The 20,526-nt window shown below is 36.8% G+C and overlaps 7 protein-coding genes across 7 annotated transcripts in view; 4 read left to right on the forward strand and 3 right to left on the reverse strand.

Annotated features, from left to right (window-relative positions):
- LOC124404791 (integrin alpha-PS1) overlaps positions 1-4,002 on the forward strand; it is a 28,416-nt gene extending 24,414 nt beyond the window's left edge. The window contains exon 19 of the mRNA XM_046879186.1: positions 3,985-4,002. The gene's annotated coding sequence lies outside the window, so the exon portion shown is untranslated. The remainder of the gene's footprint in view (positions 1-3,984) is intronic.
- On the forward strand, positions 163-1,806 carry LOC124404634. Its single transcript, XM_046878968.1, has 5 exons — positions 163-222; positions 329-577; positions 787-935; positions 1,112-1,284; positions 1,400-1,806. The coding sequence occupies exons 1-5, from the start codon at positions 163-165 to the stop codon at positions 1,804-1,806; spliced, it is 1,038 nt and encodes a 345-aa protein (XP_046734924.1).
- On the forward strand, positions 1,945-3,936 carry LOC124404635 (chromosome partition protein Smc-like). Its single transcript, XM_046878969.1, has 7 exons — positions 1,945-2,145; positions 2,234-2,387; positions 2,476-2,883; positions 2,981-3,343; positions 3,484-3,585; positions 3,664-3,783; positions 3,883-3,936. The coding sequence occupies exons 1-7, from the start codon at positions 2,006-2,008 to the stop codon at positions 3,934-3,936; spliced, it is 1,341 nt and encodes a 446-aa protein (XP_046734925.1). The 5' UTR covers positions 1,945-2,005.
- A 534-nt stretch (positions 4,003-4,536) lies between the features above and the next one.
- On the reverse strand, positions 4,537-7,341 carry LOC124404792 (glycerol kinase). Its single transcript, XM_046879188.1, has 9 exons — positions 7,113-7,341; positions 6,655-6,913; positions 6,339-6,562; positions 6,018-6,224; positions 5,758-5,868; positions 5,408-5,661; positions 5,039-5,244; positions 4,813-4,944; positions 4,537-4,722 (listed from the first exon to the last, which is right to left on the reverse strand). The coding sequence occupies exons 1-9, from the start codon at positions 7,185-7,187 to the stop codon at positions 4,634-4,636; spliced, it is 1,557 nt and encodes a 518-aa protein (XP_046735144.1). The 5' UTR covers positions 7,188-7,341; the 3' UTR covers positions 4,537-4,633.
- A 794-nt stretch (positions 7,342-8,135) lies between these two features.
- Positions 8,136-17,218, forward strand: LOC124405020 (vigilin). The gene is made up of 23 exons (XM_046879623.1): positions 8,136-8,178; positions 8,316-8,384; positions 9,734-9,945; positions 10,043-10,258; positions 10,586-10,792; positions 10,886-11,101; positions 11,190-11,373; positions 11,461-11,775; positions 11,856-11,965; positions 12,024-12,180; positions 12,265-12,440; positions 12,555-12,686; positions 12,778-12,924; positions 13,011-13,169; positions 13,267-13,401; positions 13,481-13,699; positions 13,866-14,001; positions 14,143-14,294; positions 14,369-14,497; positions 14,579-14,689; positions 14,782-14,979; positions 15,066-15,284; positions 15,378-17,218. Exons 3-23 carry the CDS (start codon positions 9,775-9,777, stop codon positions 15,615-15,617), a joined length of 3,729 nt encoding a protein of 1,242 aa, XP_046735579.1. The 5' UTR covers positions 8,136-8,178; positions 8,316-8,384; positions 9,734-9,774; the 3' UTR covers positions 15,618-17,218.
- A 702-nt stretch (positions 17,219-17,920) lies between these two features.
- LOC124416809 (dual specificity protein phosphatase 19) lies at positions 17,921-18,702 on the reverse strand. The gene has a single exon (XM_046898148.1). It carries the CDS (start codon positions 18,681-18,683, stop codon positions 18,096-18,098), a length of 588 nt encoding a protein of 195 aa, XP_046754104.1. The 5' UTR covers positions 18,684-18,702; the 3' UTR covers positions 17,921-18,095.
- Positions 18,703-18,822: 120 nt separating this feature from the next.
- LOC124416807 (tRNA pseudouridine synthase A) lies at positions 18,823-20,469 on the reverse strand. The gene is made up of 6 exons (XM_046898147.1): positions 20,274-20,469; positions 20,019-20,132; positions 19,731-19,865; positions 19,479-19,628; positions 19,147-19,393; positions 18,823-19,042 (listed from the first exon to the last, which is right to left on the reverse strand). The coding sequence occupies exons 1-6, from the start codon at positions 20,318-20,320 to the stop codon at positions 18,824-18,826; spliced, it is 912 nt and encodes a 303-aa protein (XP_046754103.1). The 5' UTR covers positions 20,321-20,469; the 3' UTR covers position 18,823.
- Positions 20,470-20,526: the final 57 nt, after the last annotated feature.

Here is a 20,526-nt window from a genome sequence, read left to right on the forward strand (position 1 = left end):
GGGTACTCTCAGTTAATTTGAAGCTGCAATTCGAACATAACGGCTTTTACGTCTTGCTGTAGGGTTACACAATAATTTGAAACTTTGAAACAGAAAAGAAGATTACACGAAAGTTCTCGTTTCATCGAACTAACTTAAAGCGAGCCAGTTTTATAATTTACTATGGAGAAACGATCGTGCAGCGCGTATCCAGATCCGAATTCCGTCTCTGGTGCAGGAAGCGTACGTAACTGTATTTTTTTTCAAGTCCAAAGACTGTTTCGTATTATCACTTTCTTAGTTAATGACTGGCTTTCGTAGTTTCTGAATGATTTTTTCAAAAATATAGAAACGAAAAGCGACAAGTGCTATTGACCAAAGCGACAGATCTTCTTCATCGACGCGAAAAATCGCGGGGCACGTTGGCAGTTGGAGTGGAAATCAAAACGAGACGCATACCATGAAGATGACTAAGATTGAAGGGCAGCCCATGTCTCAGGACGTCGATGATCCATTGGCCAACAATCTACAATGTTTATTGGAGACATGGAATAATAATGCGTCGCAGGGTGAATTAATTTTGGTTGAAGATGAACAGGTGAATGAGAATTTTTTCATTCCGAAAAATTTGGCTCCTTAGATTAAAAATAATTACTATATGATTGCATCCGTATTTTACCGGGTTACAAAGTCACTTACCACTAGCCTTTGTAAGTACAAACGAACAATCAAATTACCGCGTAGAATTATGATTATTAAAAATCTCAATTATACATTTTATGTATTTCCGATTTTGTACGGGACTAGCAGTTGACGGAAATGGAAGAACAACTCGCACAGGCTAAGCTGAAAATCAAGGGTTTGAAACAAAGGCTTTCCAAGGCTGTTGATCGTGGGATCGCAATGAAGAAGATTATTCAAGACCAAGTTAAAAGGGGGGATGAAATTGTGAAAAGGTAAGTTTAACTCAAAATGTTACCTCATATCTGCATCGAGCAGCTATTACTTACACATACGCTGGTACCGTAATCAAAGTCCTATCAATTACCGACTACAATTTTATTTTGCAGCTTGTGCGTAATGTCGACATACAATTTTCGTTATTTCCTACTGATTCCATTCCTTTTGACAGGCAAAATGTCGTCTTCGACTTGATGGCAGTCGTAGAGGAGCACTTCGAGAGCGCAGAGAATACACTGAGAGAATGCGAGGAGACCGAAGAGGACCTGGCAAAATTGTATAGTGACGCTAAACTCAAGCAGCAGGAGACTGAAAATATTCTGACCGAATCGTTTGATAGATACCGTAATCTTCTCAGTTTACTTTTACATTCGTAATTCTATGCTGTTTTATCAAGATTTTTGTAAAACTTTGACTTTGACAATCGATCAAAATTTATTTTCATTATTATCATTTGAAGGTGAAACTGAAACAAAGGAATTTGTAGAGCAATTGGCAATGTTAGATAGAGAATTGTTGATCGATCAAACTAGGTATCAACAACTCAAAGATCAATTATCCGATTTGACTCGCCTTAATTCTGAAGTTGATCTTAAACAGGAGATGGCTGAAAAAACGTTTAATGAAAATCGGGTCAAACACGCCGAAGAGATAAGTAAAATGTCTGAAATCAAAATGAATATCGAAGAAAAATTTAAACTGGAAATAGAGGAGAAGTCGAAATTGGTAGTTGTAAGTGTCTCACAGATATTATTCTCAAATCCAGAGTTGGTTTTTGGAGAAACTCCTCCCTGGTGTGAAATTCTATTAGACGAATATGGATACGCAACTAAACTGTGCCGAAATCCGTATAGAAAACAGTCATAGAATTAATTCTCTCTCTTTTTCGTTACGGTTTTCGGTTCGTTTTCTGTACGTGTTTATACGCGTATAACGAAATTTTCACGAAAAGATTATAATTAAATCAAATCGATCTTCTTCTCTTCAGGAAAATCAAGAAATTTTAAAAAAGATTGACGAGTATCGTTCAAAATGTGAAGAGCAGCAAGCTACGTCTGTACAATATATGGAACAGGTCAAATACTTGACTACCACTTGCTGTGAGCTGGAGAAGGAAGAAGCGAAATTAAACGCTGAGCTTCTTGAATCAAACAGCTCAGATCTTGCGTCCATTTCAGCGAAAGATTCAGAATTAGCTGAGTGCAGGTAATGTAACCTTGCATATTGACGTCAATATTCAATTATTGTACCCTTAATAATCATAACTCATACATATACATATATTCAACTTTAGAAAGCAATTGGAGGATTTAAGATCGAAGGTCGAAAAAACGTCCGAAGAATTTATCAAAATTACCGCGGATAATAAAAACTTATCTGAAACTGAAGTCAAATCTGTTGAGAAAATGAACAGCTTGACGGAAAAGTTACAAAATAAAAACGGCGAGGTTCGAAGATCATTACTCATAGTGCAATAATTACGGCTAAGATTTTTTCGCACTACTTTTGTTGTAATAAAATCTGACTTCATTCTAGGTAGCAAAACTAGACGCCGATCTTAGTAATGCTTTAAAGGAGCAAGAAGAATTGTCATCGAATTGTGAGAGCCTTAACGTACAGTTGATAGCGCTGAAAGACCAAACTTGTCGGACTAAAGCAGAATTTGAAACATGGGAATTAACACAAAATCAAAAACTTAGAAACATATCTGAATTGAACAAACAACTTGCTACGTCTGAGCATGATTTGAAAGATGTCTCCGACTATGTGACCCAACTCGTTTCAGAACTCGCTAATAAAGAAGCGAAACATTCTGCAAAATTGAATCAATATGAGAAGACTATTGAAGAAAAGGATTGTAAAATTACAGAATGTTCAAAAACGCTCGTAAATTTGCAAAGAAAAAAAAAGCGCAATGAATTGGAGTATAAAAAGAAACTGCAGGTGAGAATTGTACATATTATGTTGCAGCAACTTTTTAACTTCTAATTTATTCGCTATTACACTTGACTTTAACTTTAATCATGAATTTCTGAATTAGATAAAAAAAAACTTGGCGGAGCAATGTCAAGTAGCTGGGCATACAAAAGAGATCCAGGAACAGAAAGCAAAAATCGATATTCTCAAAAATCAGATATCGGTTGAAAAGCTGAAGCTTGAGCAAAACGGTTTGAAAGAAAAAGAATTGAATAAACAGAAAGAAATCGAGGATTTGAAGTTAGCGGAATTGCAATCCAAATTTTCCGATCTTAAAGCCAAATACTCTGCTGCTAAAGAACAAAACAACGATCATCGTATCAAATTGCAGAAAATTCAAGAGGCGAAGCAAATTACGAACACGGGGACGACGTCGCTATCAGTCCTCTCAAGTCCACTCCTCGGAATGAGTTTCGCTAAACCCGAGGTATCGTATTTGAGTATAACCGATCAGCGTATTTTTGGACGTTGAATATTAAATACTCCGAAGGATTTGAATAATTTAAAAAACGCAACGATTTACATTTCGTTTAAATTAGGAAAGTATTGCATTACTGTCATTTCCAGGGAAGTATGATATCATCGACACCCGTTCATAGTCCGCCTGGGACTGAAATGACACATTTTGATATACCTTCCGACCTAAGTAGCATTGACGGAATGCAGACAGTAAGTTCATTTCATATCTTGATTAGGGTCTTATATTCTGCACGAAGAACAACTAATAATTTTATGCTGTCTATTCAGATTGCAGAAATAGAACGCGGGTATGAAACGTTGAGTCAGTCTAATAAAACCGACGCTGCAAAATTGAATCAAACAGATAGGACAGAAAATACTGGCTCAAACTCATCTGCAATTGGTGTGGTAAGATGATATTCTATCCACATGAACTCCACTGACATTATTATTCAAACGAACGTTCATGCGGTTTACTATTTTTTTTTTTTGTTCCTTCATTTTCAGGTACCACAACAGAGAAATATAAAATCTTACAAACCATGTTACAGACGAAAGTAAACATGGACGTTAAAGCGTTACAAATTTTTTTTTTCACACATAATAATAATAATTATTATTATTATTTCATAAGGATTCACGGATGCAATGAATTCAGGACATTACTTGAAATCAATGAACAAACGACGTAAATACCTTCATTATTCATACAAAGTCGGGTGTTTTTTTTTTTTTTTTTGTTAGATTTTCAACTTTATTTTTATTACCAACAAATAATACAGAATATATATATAATATATAATAATATAACCAAAATGATGAGCGTAGTTGGTCTGTGGTTCCGGAGTAGAACGCTGCATTTATAATTTTTCACATACTTTCAATAGAAACCACTGTCTAAGTGTATCTTTATATGGGATCTGGTGTATAAACATTCTTATCCATCACCAATTTACATACATAGTATCATAATAAACAGTCTGCAACAATTGTATAAATATAGATTAACTTTATTCAATTTGACGGATCTTGTACAAACAGACGAATTTCAGCGGGCTGGACAGAATGGATGTATTTCAAAAGATACTACAAGTTGTGTATAGCGCTCTGTATACACTAGCCGTAGCATCTTTTGGGATATGTCTGTTCTATCCGAACCACCAAAACACATCTGTTTCCATAGAACTTGTCGAATTTAGGTCTTTGTAGGTAATATATCACTGTACTGTGAAAACTAGGTATTCACAGTTGCACATTGTTATCGTCCGTCGATTGGTGCTGAGGAAGAATCCCATTTCATAGAACGTTCAATGGCCATTTTCCATTTAGAATATCGAAGATCTCTTTCTAAAATTGAACATTCGTTCGTAATACTGATTAAAACGTTTTTCTGAAAATATAAATCAATTCCCTCCATCAAGATTATCTCATACGTACCATCGTCGCTAATTTGCGGTATAAACTTCGTAATTTTATCAGCAACAACGTCATTGATGTCCAATAGTCCTATACCAACACCAGCTAGTATGGCTGCGCCTAACGCGGTAGTTTCAACCATGTCTGGCCTCACTGTTAAAAAGCGTTGCATATTATGTTTTATTTCATTTTTATGAAACAAACAACAAGGAAACTGCTTTGTAATTCTAAAACAATTACAACTGACCCACGGTAACTCCTGTCAAATCTGCTTGCAATTGCATCAGTAAATTATTAGCAGTCATTCCACCATCAACTTGCAATTCAGTCAAACTGGTCCCGGCGTCTTTCAGCATTGCCTCCAATATATCTCTGGTTTGGAAGCACACGGCTTCTAGCGCAGCTCTGATTATGTGATACTGCTGAGTGTCTTCAGTAATTCCGCATATAACTCTGTGCCAAAAAAATTTTCACAGTTTAAGGAAAGAAATTTTTACAGATCAAAGAAGTATATACTAATTTTATCTCCATTATGAAATTTAACTAGACGCTAAACCAAATGCAAACTTATATATTTGCTTATATGCAGTGAAAATTGTGATGTCACATAAATTACCCTCTGGCATCCTGCTGCCAGTAAGGTGCGTACAACCCGGAGAAAGCTGGGACAAAGTAGACATCACCAGAGCAACGTACTCTTTCCGCCAAATCTTGACTCTCTGTGACATTGGCCATAAGTTGTATGTTATCCCGCAGCCAGGATAGTGCCGCACCAGCTACCGCGACTGATCCTTCCAAGGCATAGACGGCAGGAGAGCGCCCCAATTTATAAGCAACAGTTGTGATTAGACCCTGACTCGAGTCAACTTTCTGAAAGCGACATTAAATTTTACACAGATTTATTTTTATAAGGAATCTTTGAATTTTAGAACGATTTTGGGTTTTTCATATCCTTGCGATACATACCACATTCCCCGTGTTGTAGAGTAAGAAACATCCTGTGCCGTACGTTGCTTTTGCCTGCCCTCGTTTCAGACACAACTGACCTATTAGCGCTCCCTGCTGATCACCTACACACTGTATAACAGCATTAAAATAGTACAACGATACAAACAGGATTACATAAAAAAAAATCATGAAACGTGACTATTTTTCTCACGTTTTCTCAATTCACCGTATCTTTTCATAGTTAAATTTGTAAAGCAATCAATCATAGCTGAACTCACCCCTGAGATGGGTATTCCGCTCAAAACTTCTGGGTGAGAGACATGTCCATATATTTCTGAGCAAGATCGAATTTCTGGAAGGATATCCAGCGGGATACCAAAGAAGCGACAGAGCAATGGATCCCACTTCAGGGTCTCAATGTTCATTAACATTGTACGAGATGCGTTGGAAACATCCGTCATGTGGAGTTTTCCTTGTGTAAGGTTCTGGAAATAATATGCAATTCTAAGTAAGTCAGAGTATTGCTGATACATTCAATGCCAGAAAATACTGAGAATTTTCCCTTCTCCTCTACTATTTCTTGTGCAAAGTAAACAAACCCAAATCAGCCAAGTGTCGACAGTTCCAAAAGCACATCTTCCCGCCTCAACAGCTTGCTTAACTCTTGGAACGTTGTCGATAAGCCATCGGATTTTAAGAGCACTGAAATATGGAGATATGGGCAGCCCACAAAGCGGTTTGAGGTAATTCTTATTCCTCGTATTATTCGGCACGTTATCCAAGATATTGTCAATCGTAGTCGTGGTCCGCATGTCCAGCCAAACTGAAACGGACAAGCGTACGTTTAATCAGCTTCTCAAAATTCGAAATTTCTATGTACTCCAAAGCAATGAAAAAATATTCAATTATATCTACCGATGGCATTGTGCAAGGGTTCTCCGGTTTCCTTGTCCCATACCAAAGTGGTTTCACGCTGGTTGGTAATACCAATAGCTTTAATATCCGCCTTGTCTATGTCGATCGCTTTCAACTTCTCAATTGTCTTAATGATGCACTGATGCACCGCTTTCAGTATCTCCTTGGCATCCTGTTCAACCCATCCTTCCTGTGGATATATATTCTTTATCTCGATCTGATGCGAGGCGACAACTTCTCTCCGTCGAACGCTGAACACCTGTACAGATAATAATCAGTTTTTCAACTTGATACATGATTCGATAGAACGGGTGTGGCGGTTGATCCGGCTAAAAAATTCCTTGCAATAACGACGATGACGACACAAGCTGTACATTGAAACATGAATCGCTTCATCTACTCAACAATTCTCTTTTAAACCTTGAATTCTTTTCGTCAAAATACACTAATTTACTTACTAAAAACCTGGCACTGCTCGTTCCCTCATCAATCGCCCCAACAAGAGGACCAAATCGCCCAGTACTTTCTGGCATGTTTACATAAATTATAATGTGCGCATCGGTGAGTGCCAATCGTCCTATGATCGCCCTTCGTTGTATAGTAGTAGTTATGTAATTAAGATCATAAAACAGAGGCTACGAGATGAGTGATATTATCATAACCTACAAATATGCTGTGTGACCGATAAACAAATTTGTAAGTTAGATCTTAGATCGGGGCTCGACGGTATCCCCGCATTATCTGGGGCTCTATGGTTTGTGGACCATGATACGGAGTCACGCATTCATGCATTCAGGCGAATGAAGTATGTAAATAATTGGAATAACCAAAAAATAGATAACGAAGCATGATACGCGGTGTACGTGTGTGCGTGTGCGTGTGTGCGTAGTTGCTAATGAACGATGCGCCATCAAACATGACGGGAGACCTTGATGAGTTGCACACGTTGATAGAAGTCAAAAACACGTGGCAGTTAGCGGCCACGATTTTTGAGGGTATTAATCATCTTTCAGAACACCGTGAAACGTCATTTGTTTAATCAGGGTGTTCGACAGGGGGGTAAAAATAATAATACCTATCCAGAGGGTTGATTATTTTCTGTACTTATTTCTTCAATAGTCGTTATATTTGTCACGTTACAATCGTAACAGGAAACACGAGTTCGTCAACAAACTACGAGATTCGAGTCACGTCGCACGTTCGAACCGCGCCAATTTTAAATCGTTTCCCGTTGATGCAGGAAAAAAAACGAATTTTCAACGTGAATAAGTAACGAGGATTGATTTCTTGTTCTCCGATTAATACTCAGATCGGTCAGACTGCCCAGACAGCCAGTACATCGATAATTTGACGATAATCTGGATGAATTCGTTATAGAGTTTGAAATACCGCAAAAACCACAAATTGCCTAATCGAGCGCGCGTTGCCAACGTTGAGAAAATTTTCCAGAGAACCGAAGAGTGGTAACATCTTCGATCAGCGGGCGAGCGAGCAGCACTCGTCTCATTTCACTTTGTGTTACCGGTAAGGAGTGTTGCTCGTTACTTCATCCCCGCAAATTATCTCGTATACCGATTTCAGCCGTATTAGAATATCGCACTAATAACGCCACAATCGACATCGCATAGTGATTTATATATATTGTTTTTAAAACGTTACAGGAGGATTGATGGTAAACTGGCGGCGTAATAAAGATTTATTACCTGGCGGGATATCTTTATTACGGTAGAGTGAGTATCTTCTTCTTTCTACCAGCATTCTTTTTTCTCCTTCTATCTCTCTCTCGCCGTCTCTCTTTTTTTTCTCTATCTCTGTCACCATTCGGGCAAGTGATTATAATAATTTTCGATCAGCGTTAAAAACCCCTCGATTTTTCATAAATCATTTATCAAATCTCAACCAGAGTCTCGGATGTTAACAGGTTCGTGGAATAATAGAATAACGCGTTCGTAAATGTACTCAGTCGTTTGTTGAAAAATATTTCCGCATCAAATTTATACCGAATTCAATGTAAAACTTTTTTTTCACTCCCCCTCCTTTTCCTAGCTTTTTCTCACTCTCTCTAGCACTCTCAATATGATTGAGATAAATTTTCGAAGAGGTTAGCAATCTCGTGACGTGTCAAGCGAGCACTCCATTCCATATGGTGGTCACTGGCTCCACTACTGGTCATTGACATGCTGGCATTCAATAGAATTTCACATTTAAATTACTTCTCAAAATTTCGGATTCAATCGACCTCTTCCGCGACTTATTGTACGACAATAATTCGACCGCACGGATAATGTTACAATGACTTAATTAATTACCGTCGATCTTATTTCTCTTTGCGGTTGAAGATTATTTTTTAGCGAAAAAAAATTTCACCATAATTTACGGTGGGGTGTGTCTCGCATGATGATTTTTATTTTCCATTTTTAGTTAATACTTCAGGGTATTGGAAGATTTTTTTTTCCTCAAATTTATTATCTCGTTATTTTTCCAAATCGAATCCTTCCGAACTTCCTGGTTTTTTTTTTCCCTTAATGATTATTATTATTATTATTTTTTTTTTTACTTTTTCGTTCCTTTTTCGTCCACAACCTTATCACGTTCTGAATAGTAGATAACGGGTTAACCTAAAAAAAAAGACACTAGAATAGAAGTATTACAAAGTCACTTCTATGTGCTTATGAATGTATGCGTGAATATCTGTGCTAGCTTATCACTATACTTTAATATTTCCTCTCCGTTCGCAAGATTCTTATCGCCTCCCATACAAATGAGAGTTCTTAGAGACTCCCATAGGAGCGAGGATAAAAAAGTCGTTTGAATGAGAATCTAAAACTTTTATTCAGAGGTGTAATAACCTGCTTATTGTGCAAATATTTGGTATCCAGTTCTAATATACCACTTTATCCAACATTCCAACTAATTAACAAATAAAATATCATCTCTAGGATTATAGGTTTCATATTTTTCCACCTATGACGAGGTGAAAAAAGTGAACGACTTCCAGCCAAGATTCAGTTTACTGTTTCCTCCTTTGCTAAATTACTTACGTGAAATATTTTCAATGTACTTTTTTGTCTGGGTGCAGTGCTACTGTAAGGACTTGGCACGAAATAGGACATCCCAAAAATGCAGCAGCAATCAGTAATGGAAGAGGGTACGGCCTATGAGCCACCCACATACAGCTACGATGAGACCTTCCCGGTTCTCCCCGAATCAGCCAGCCCAATCTCCAGCAGCCCCAATCCCCTTTCAACGAAAAACAACAGTATGCGTGTTGGTTGTTCGGTCGTGACACAGGTACTGATCATTATTGTTGCTACTTGAGAAACCATAGTCTCGGATTCCTGATTTTCCTCTTATTAGTGCATTTTTTCTCATGAAAATTAAATTTCAGGTTTTCCATGTTCCTGTCGAAGAGCGCAAGTTTGACCATAGCGACAAATTTGGAGAAGGTGAATCGGTGAGAACCTGCCTTGCAATAATGAAGGAAAGTGGTGCTCACATTGAGATATCATCCTCCAAAGATCAGTCATTGACATTTCTAGTCACTGGCAAACAAAACGAAGTCTTGGAAGCTCGACGTCGTATTCTGACAACGTTCCAAACCCAGGTAGACAAAAATATCCTGACTTGAATGCATGAAAAATACAATACTTGAAATTTTCATTTCACCTGCCATGAAAATGTTCATGTCAGTCCTTTGTTATTTCTACTAAAAAAAAAAACAAAAAAAAAAAACAAAAAAAAAAAACGATGATACTTGATAATGTTTATTTTACGTATTTTTAAAGTACCATCACGCCGTACGGATATTTATTCAAGCTTTTACAGCCGTCACTTTATTATTTCTCACAACTGTATGCTTTGAGCATGGATGTATTTGACATTGGCGTTTAAGTTCAATCGGGCCTATTATTGACATACCATGTAATTTCAGGCGAATAAACAACTCAACATTCCTAAAGAACATCATCGCTGGATCCTGGGCAAGCAAGGACAGAGATTGAAGGATTTAGAGAAGACGACAGCTACAAAAATTCAAATACCTTCAGTGCAGGATCAGTCCGATACGATAACAATCACTGGCACTAAGGAAGGTATTGAAAAGGCTGAGCATGAAATCAAAGTGATTTCCGACGAACAGGTAAATTTTTTTCCTATACCGAAAAAAGACGTGGCTTCCCAGTTTTGCTGGCGGACATTTGATAACAATATTTTCTCCCTCTTCAAATTTCAGTCAAAAAAGGCTTTCGAGATTGTTAGTGTGCCAACGATTTACCATCCTTTTATACATGGTCCCCGTAATGAAACTCTAAATGCAATGATCGCTGAAACCGGGGCGCGTATAAACATTCCTCCGCCGTCGGTACAAAAAGATGAAATAACTATAGCAGGTGAAAAGGAAGGTGTTCTAGCAGCGAAAGAAAAGATCGAAGCTATCCACAGAGACATGGTACGATTTTGGGTGTTATATGAAATTTAACGTTTAGGCGTGAAATAATATTCCAGTTTTTTGAATGTGTGCCTGATTGAATTCTTAGGCGCAAAGATGCACAACGGTGTCCGTTGAAGTGCCAAAATCTCAACACAAGCACGTCATCGGACCCCGTGGAAGTACCATTGCCGAAATACTGCAGCTTACTGGCGTCAGTGTGGAGATGCCTTCTGCAGATTCAGCAACAGGAACTATAACCCTTCGTGGCCCACAAGAGAAGCTTGGACTCGGTGAGATTTGATGCAAAAAATTCATTTCTGACAATCTATTGATCGCCGTGACTTACAAATGAGCCTTATCTTCATTTTTTTTCTTAGCACTGGGTAAAGTTTATGAAAAGGCAAACAGTGTCCGTAGCACAACAGTCGAGGCTCCTGCTTGGATCCATAAATACATTATCGGCCGTAAAGGAGCAAACATCAAAAAAATAACCCAAGACTTAAGCAACGTTCATGTGGAATTTACCAACACAGAAGATAAGATCAAGATCGAAGGACCCCCTGAAGATGTAGAAAAAGTTCAAACTGAACTACAGAACATGGTCACTGATCTCATCGACAAGCTTACATTCGCCGAGCTTAACGTTGATCCCAAATTCTACAAGCATATTATTGGGAAGAACGGAACGAACGGTAAGCAAGGGGTCGTTGTTTTTTACTATTCAATCTTTGTCAGTATTCACATATTAAGATATTTTCTAAACGTTTTCTAGTTAATCGTTTGAATGAGGAGACTGGAGTTGTGATCAACATATCTGAGAACGACGGGAAAAACCTTATTCGCATTGAGGGAAACTATGCTGGCGTAGAAAAAGCCAAAAAGGTAAGCTCATTTTTTGATGTGTGTAATACATGTACCAATATGAAATGTTGATCATCAGGAGCTCATGGAGATGGTTGAGAAATTGGAAAATGAAAAGGAAAAGGACGTTATAATCGACCATCGTTATTACCGCAGCATTATTGGAAGCAAAGGCGATAACATCAAAGAAATCAGAGACAAGTTCAATCAAGTCCAAATAACTATCCCTGGACTAGGTAAAATATCGTTCAATATCACGTAGCAAAATTTGAAATTTGAAGTATTCTTAGCATTCAATACATTTTCTTTTATTCTTATAGGCGAAAAACGTGATGTGGTAAAAATTCGAGGCCCCAAAGAGGACGTGGATAAGTGCCACAAATATTTGATGAAGTTGGTCAAAGAGCTTAACGAGAATAGCTTTGTAATGGAGGTTCCTATTTTTAAACAATTTCACAAGTTCGTCATAGGTAAAGGGGGCGCCAATATTCGCAAGGTTGGTTTGGAACTCTCATGTCCTTGATTATTATTATCTCCTGATATAATCAGAGCGAAGTTGGAAAAAGATACGTATACTTATTACATAAATTTATATGTATTTTTCAATTAGATTCGAGAAGAAACTCAAACGAAGATCGACTTGCCAGCTGAGGGTGAGAAAAGCGACGTTATCACTATAACGGGAAAGAAGGAAAATGTTGAAGAGGCTAAAGAGAAAATTCAAAAGATCCAAAATGAATTGGTACGGTTTACTTTTTTCCAGAATTTCTAATTGAATATTTTTATTCATTACTTTTCACCCTATTATTCAAAAAGTTACTTATTAATTGCAGGCAAACATAGTCACGGACGAGATTGTAATACCTCCAAAGTTTTACAATTCACTAATTGGAACTGGAGGAAAATTAATTCATTCCATTATGGAAGACTGCGGAGGAGTTGCTATCAAGTTTCCAACTGCCGAGAGTCAAAGCGATAAGGTAATTAAACGCCTGGGAATGAGATTCCACTTTGCAAAAGGTATTGGTAATTAGAGTGCAAGTAAAACATTGCTACTATTCAATAGGTCAGCATCAGGGGGCCAAAAGATGACGTCGAAAAGGCAAAACAACAGCTTTTAGAATTATCCAATGAGAAACTTCTGTCTAGCTTCACTGCTGAAGTTCGAGCCAAGGCCCAACATCACAAATTCCTTATCGGAAAAAGCGGTGCGAACATTAAGAAGGTAATAAACAATTTGGTAATTCTCAAGTTCAATCGAGTGTTACTCGTGATTCCACGTAAGGCATTTTTTGATTTTGATATATCTTTTTCCCCCATAGATCCGGGAATCCACGGGAGCACGAATTATTTTCCCAACTGACAAAGACGAGGACAAAGAGGTTATCATGATCATTGGCAAGCAAGATGCTGTAGACAAGGCCAAAGCCGAGCTTGAATCTACCATTAAAGAAATAGTAAGCTTCCGTGGCTGGAATTCAATTCAAAACACAAAACAAAAGTAAATAAAAAAATTTATGGAAATTATTCTCACAGGACAATATCACAGAGAGTGAAGTCAGCATTGAGCCCAAGCATCACAGACACTTTGTGGCTCGTAGAGGAGAAGTACTTCACCGAATCGCAGAAGAATGTGGTGGAGTTCAAATCTCTTTCCCACGCGCTGGTGTCGACAGCGACCGCGTTGTCATCAAGGGAGCGCTTGAATGTATCAAAGCTGCGAAACAACGTATGTTGGAAATTGTCCAAGAGCTGGTAAGTAGTAAATTTGTAATTGTAACCAATCTTTATAACTCAATTTAAACCTGAAGTCGTATTTTCCAGTGTATTATGTACCGAATTACTCATAAAAATTTTATTCACATTCTAAAAATCTTTGATTAAACCTGGTATATTCTTACACATTATTTTTACCTCACAGGAATCTATGGTAACAATCGAATGTATAATTCCGCAACGACATCACCGCACAGTTATGGGTGCTAGAGGCTGCAAGGTTCAGGGTATCACTGCAGATTTTGATGTGCAAATCAAATTTCCAGATCGTGTTGTGCAGGGTAATTATATCAATGCTTACCTTTTTATAATGCACAGTTAATGTACTCTGAAACGAAAAAATATCGGTACAATTTGACACCATTTTACCGATATCAGTTGAGTAAAATTTAATTTTCAAATTTCCACACAACTTTTTACAGAAGAACATCGTCCCGATGAACAAGTCAATGGCGAGGATGCAGAGGCAGTAGAAACCGTTCCTGCTTGCGATATAATCCGAATCACTGGACAGCCAGACAAGGCAGAGGCAGCTCGACAAGCTCTTTTAAGTCTTGTTCCAATCACTATTGAGGTGCGTTGAGAAAGTTTGTTTTGTATGCGATATTCACTTATAGATACGAATAATCTATTGATTTTTTCTCTCAGGTTGAAGTGCCGTTCGACCTTCATCGCTCGATCATAGGACAACGAGGTCGCGAAGTCAAAGAGCTAATGGAAAAATACGATGTACATATCATGCTGTCACCGGCTGAACAAAAATTAGATTTTATCAAGGTAATAAAATCTTCATTCAATTACAGATTTCAATTTTGACGCAACTTGAGTAATTTTCTTTACCTATTTCTGTTTTCACAGATTTCTGGAACACCACCGTGTGTCGAAGAAGCAAAAGAAGCTATTCTGGAGAAATGCAAAAATCTAGAGGCTCAGCGACAAGATAGAGCCTTAAAATCTTTTGAATTAAAGGTAACACTAGAACCTTTGTAAATATATATAAAAAAAAAATCACGTATTTTTGTATATTTTAGCCCTTACTTATATTTGCATATCGTTTTTAGCTTGAAGTAGATCCAGAATATCATCCTAAAATAATCGGTCGCTCAGGCGCTGTAATAAAGAAAATTAGATCTGACAATGATGTTCAAATAAATTTCCCACGCATTGGGGATCCTGAACAACATATTATCACCATCACTGGTTATGAAAAAAATGCTCAAGACGCTCGTGACGATATAATGAAGATAGTCAACGAGCTGGTAAGTTTCAATGCTTTTATTCTTCTATTCGTTATTCGAAATTTTGTTTTTGTGATAAAGTAAAACACAATGTCCATGCTCTATAGAACGAGCAGTCCAAAGAAGAAGTCCATATCAAGGCAGCTGTACACTCGCGATTAATCGGAGCCAAAGGAAGGAATATTCGTAGAATAATGGACGAGTTTAAAGTAGACATCAGATTTCCACGAAATACCGATCCGGATCCTAACATTGTGACAATAATGGGGAGCGAGGATAACATCAACGACGCTAAAGAGCACCTGCTGAATTTGGAGGAGGAATACGTACGTTTTTGAATATGACTGAGAGTAAAAAGCAATAAATATGTACCATGAAGCAAATGAAAACTAAATTTGAGTGATGCAATTTGTCCACAGCTCCAGGATGTCAGCGAGAACGAAATACGAAACAGTTTCCGTTCTCCGACTCAACGAGATGAGGGAGGGTTGAGCGGCACTGAAAGCGAGACTGGATTCGTAGTTAAAGGAGGGCCATGGGAGCAGCAGCAACGAGCTGCTCCGAACACAGCCAGCGTTACGGAATTTCCATCTTTCGGCGGTTCCGCTGCTCCCATGCCTGCGTCTGCCCCATCTGGTCCTTGGGGAGCTAAGCGCTAGAGTAGAGTAGAAGACATCTTCTAATAAATATCGGTCGAGTTTATAAGCTAATGAATTTTAAGGTAACTTTCCTCTGACAAACGACAAGGGTAACACTGCTGCTGGGTGGTTCCCTGTTCCATTACTGATGCTGCTGCACACGACCTGGCCACTCTCTTGGACTTTGACACTGGTTTACTACACAATGTACGACGACATGTTTATATTTACAGTTCAAACTGACGTATTTATGTATCTGTAACTGCAACGCATAATAATCGTCGAAAAAAAAAACAAAAAATTTATTATAACACACGGTGACATACTACACTATATAGGTATCAGATTATTTATAATGTAGTACATTTGGGGGTGATTTCAATTTGAACAGAAGCTTTTGTTTCTATCCAGTCGATATGCCTTGTAGATACAGATATATTGTACTTAAGACTGTGGCTTCATAGGAATTAATTTGCGTACTGTATATTCTTCAGATATGTCGATTCTATACGGATCAGACACCGTGGTGGCTAATTATTATTTTTTTTTTTTTAATTTTTTTTTTTTTTAACATCTATTAATTAGCCAAGCATAATATTTTGTTTATTTATTTATAACTTTTTGTATATAAATTCCAATTTCTGTGTTGGACGTTATAATGAAATTGGCTAGCAAAGCCAGGCATTGATATTAACTGCTGAATGTTAAATGGAGAAAATTAATGGAAAATTTCTAAAACTGTATTAGGTCAGTTTAAAGAACATGTTCCTATACAATATATACTGAATCTATTGTAGAAAATTAGCGATTATAATCCACGTACACATATACTGCTCTAAAAGAAAAAAACGGCACACTTTCAATTGCTTGCTTTTCAGAATTTACAAATTTACGCTTAGTTAAAATAGTTTATTAGCACGACGTAAATCGAGATTTTTTAATAGTATAAATGTATACTGAAAAAATATGAATTTTTTAAAATATGAGTGTTATCCTGACAACAATGAGACATGAAAAGGCACGAAAAAAAGATATCTATATATATATATAACGCATATCCTGTATTGTCGATTTGAGTAACTTCTATGTTGATATGAAAAGCAAGGATTTTCTTCAATACGGATGACTTTAAAAATACGAAAACGCTTTGGGAACATAATCTTTATAAGACCTTTCAATTTAGTAATTGATTGACAACCCAGACTAACTATTATAACAAGATGTGTCCAGTTGTAACTGGCGTTGTTAAAAAATAAGTAAGTACTCTACATTCAGATAGGGTATACGATACTGTTCAGTGTGTGAATTTTTATTTATTCAATCTTGTTTTACAACAACAACAACTTTGGTGTATGATATGAAAAATCATATATACCAATGTATGAGGCCAACTAGTTAAGAAAACTATTCGGTTCAAGTGCCTTGTCTACTTTCTTCAAAGACAGCTCATTTTCAATTGTTGGAGGAATGTGAATATTAGGTTTATGTATATGATATTGATAATAATTATTGTATGATTAACCATGTGTAACCAGAAGAATATTGCATATATACCACTGTCAAGAGACGAGCAAAAAAAAAATGACAGCTAATAATCATGGATTAAAGAATTACCGAACACAGCACACTGAAATTTTCATTACTATATTTTTCAGATTTACAGCAACATTTATAAAAAAAAAAAACCTATTTTGAATTACCAATATTAATCAATGCACGTTTTATCAAATACATAATACATTAATTATACACACATATTAATATTGCATGCATACATTCGTACTATACATACACATTCAATCGATAAAATAACTGATTTAATTTTTAACCAATTTATTGTTTTTTTTTTTTTTTTTTTTTTTTTAGTAACGAGAATGCAGTAGGAAAACGTCGAGTAGGTATGTACAGGTAGACATGCATGCGCCTGACGCTGAGGGCGACGGCAATTCGATAAACACGAAGACTATGCCTGATTTTCGAGCGATGTTTTAACCGCGAATTATGATGCTTCGGAATTCACAATCGGAACGTACTGTTCAGTGTGTATTGGATAATTTGGTCAGTGTATTTATACTAAATTTATATCTATTTGGTATTTAATATACACACGATAGGCGTGTGAGACGGTGAAACAAACCGTCCAATTGAAATTAGAAATGTCTGCAAACATTGAAGATGAGTTATATGTGCCTATAGCCGAAAGGAAAGGTGTGGTAAAAAACATACGAAATTCATTCAGTTTTAATAAATATATTAAAATACGGAGAACGATAACTTGCCTTGAATTTTTTAAAAGGTTTTTAGAGATTTTTTGATATAAATGTTCAAATTTTGTAAATCTCTTTGCATTTTATGTGCATTGATAACTTTCACGATTTCTGGCTGTACAAACACAGCATATTTGAATAATATAATAATTAAGAAAATTTAGGCAAATCTTTTTCTACAATTCCTGCGAATTAAGACTCGTAAGAGAATATCCACTTCATTTACAATCCACTAAAAAAATGATGAAAAATCAGAGAATTCCAAAGCTTTCAATTGCTTGACAAATCCGTCATTTGGCTTTATGCATTCCCTGATAGATTTCACCTCTTGATAAGCTTGATCATAGGATAGATTTTTTTTAATCATTAAATACCCTATCACAACGGATGCTGATCGAGATACGCCCGCGTTACAGTGTATAAAAATGCCCTGACCCTGACTTTCACGCATTATTCCCAGACAGGCTTTTAATGCCTCTGAAATTTTAGCTTCTGGAATATCCATCAAATCTATAAAGTTGTACTGAATATCTTCAAATACAATTTCCAACTTTATACCAATACTTATAATATGCCGTATCCCATGGGTTTGTAATATATCAATATTAACTGCTGGATCTTGAGAGCCAAAGTATAAACCAGGCTCCACCATAGCCATTTGCAAATCTGGTTTTGTATCAACGACGAATGGTAGTCCTTTGTCTATTAATCTCATCTCGCTCCCTAAAATTTCATACTTTTCACCCAGCATATTAGTTACTACGGTGTTACAGTGTTTTAGCTCCTTTTTCTTAGCTGTTAAAAGGGAGCTCAGACTCATGATGGAGGATCGATTAAACAGCAGCAACGCAATCTATTACCAATTTTAAGGATTAGAGATTGCAACCTGCTGTTTAAGTTTTTTATTATTCGGGTAAAAAATGTAAAATATCGACTATCACTACGTAAAATGATGTTCAGTTAATTGACAGCTATGGATAATTGATCCTCACAAATAATATTCTTTTTTAAGTCCAAGGGGTCGTAACCCACCTGGCATAAATAGAGAGCATACGGTGGCAACACTTTCACACGTGAGTCCCAGTTGCGACGTGAGGGAACTTGTAGCATACACCGAATATCTTTTTCTGTAATTATTCCTTGTCCTAATGAGATTAGGGTTCCCACCATTCGACGGATCTAGCAATTTAAATATGGAACGAGTCGTATTAATTGTTATAAAAATTGTAAAACACTGGAATATAGCGTTAGATTGCATGTCCCATACCAATGATGATCATTACCTGATTATAAAGAAATGATTTAGCCCCACACCTGAAATCCCAGTAATCGAACTGTGCAGAAAGGGGATCATCAATTATTAAAGGCTGACCCTTCTCCACAGTGAAGTAATCAAGTTTCCGGACATAAACGATCGGATTATTTTGATACTTGTTCATTATTTTTCCAGCAAATGTTTGGAAATCTTTTGGTCCGACGAAAAGCTGAATTCCGCTTTTTACTCGTTCCACATCGAAGGAAACATTCTTGCTGAAAATGAACAGTAGTATTATTTTATACAGCTGAAATTTAGTGATAAGTAATTTCTGGAACAAATTCTGTTATACTTTCATACCCAAGAAGTGCAAAGCTTCGATACATCTCACTGATAGGCAAAGCCTGATAGCATTGTTTCTTAGGGACCATGAGACGATACAAATATGATCGATTCCTGGCCGAGTGTCTGGCATGAAAGTCTGTGCTGACTTGGTAACAGGAAGTGATTCTGCGTCGTTAAATTTGATATGTGTCTTTGAAACAAGTAAATAACTTTTAGATCGATAAGATGTTGAGCAAGATTTGCATAACAGTCTATAAATACACTGACCTGATCTCATCATCATTTTTAGCAAAAGTCTTGTTCAGTGTTTGCTGAATATACAGCGGATTGTAGGACTCGTTTTCTGGATGAATCAAGTCGATGTGGGCTGTTGTAGATAGAGCATGAACGCCGCTATCTGTTCTGTGAAAATCACAGTAAGTATAAAAATCAGGGAATTAGATGATAGGAAATTCTTGAGCAGTATTTAATTATACTTATTTTTCAACCACCCCATAAATTTCTTCAGTAATCATACTATGAAATTGTTTATAAAGTATAATCAGCGATTAAAACCTGCTGGAAGCCTGAAAAAGCGGTTCAGATAGACTTCGGGGTTCAATGGAATTGGCCAATGCTTCTTCAATAGTGCCTTGAATTGTGCGTAAAGACTTTTGTCTTTGCATTCCTCTGCAATTGTTTTTGTATATTGTATAAAAATTCAAACAACGAATTAGGCTGGACTAAGTTTTATCTACTGTTTTAGTATTAGTATAAACCAAGTTGTGATATGCTACAAAGTATTATAAATCTTGTATAAAACACGCGTACCTGAAGCGCGTGCCGATGTAATTCATGTATAATAAGTATCTTTTCATTTCTAACAGCTTAAATCAGTGCTAATTGTAAGTAACATTAATAACCGAGTAAGCTGAGTAGGCGTCTCATTTGTAGAATTCGGCATGCGGCACGTGAAATTTCCTAACCTAATCCGACTGAATTCTGATAGGTTAAGGCTGAGTCTATAAATGTTGACAATGCTGAAGTTGGTAACCTTAACGTAACCAACAAGAAGTTGGCATTT

Source organism: Diprion similis, chromosome 3 (genome assembly GCF_021155765.1).
Source record: "Diprion similis isolate iyDipSimi1 chromosome 3, iyDipSimi1.1, whole genome shotgun sequence".
Classification (NCBI taxonomy): domain Eukaryota; kingdom Metazoa; phylum Arthropoda; class Insecta; order Hymenoptera; family Diprionidae; genus Diprion; species Diprion similis.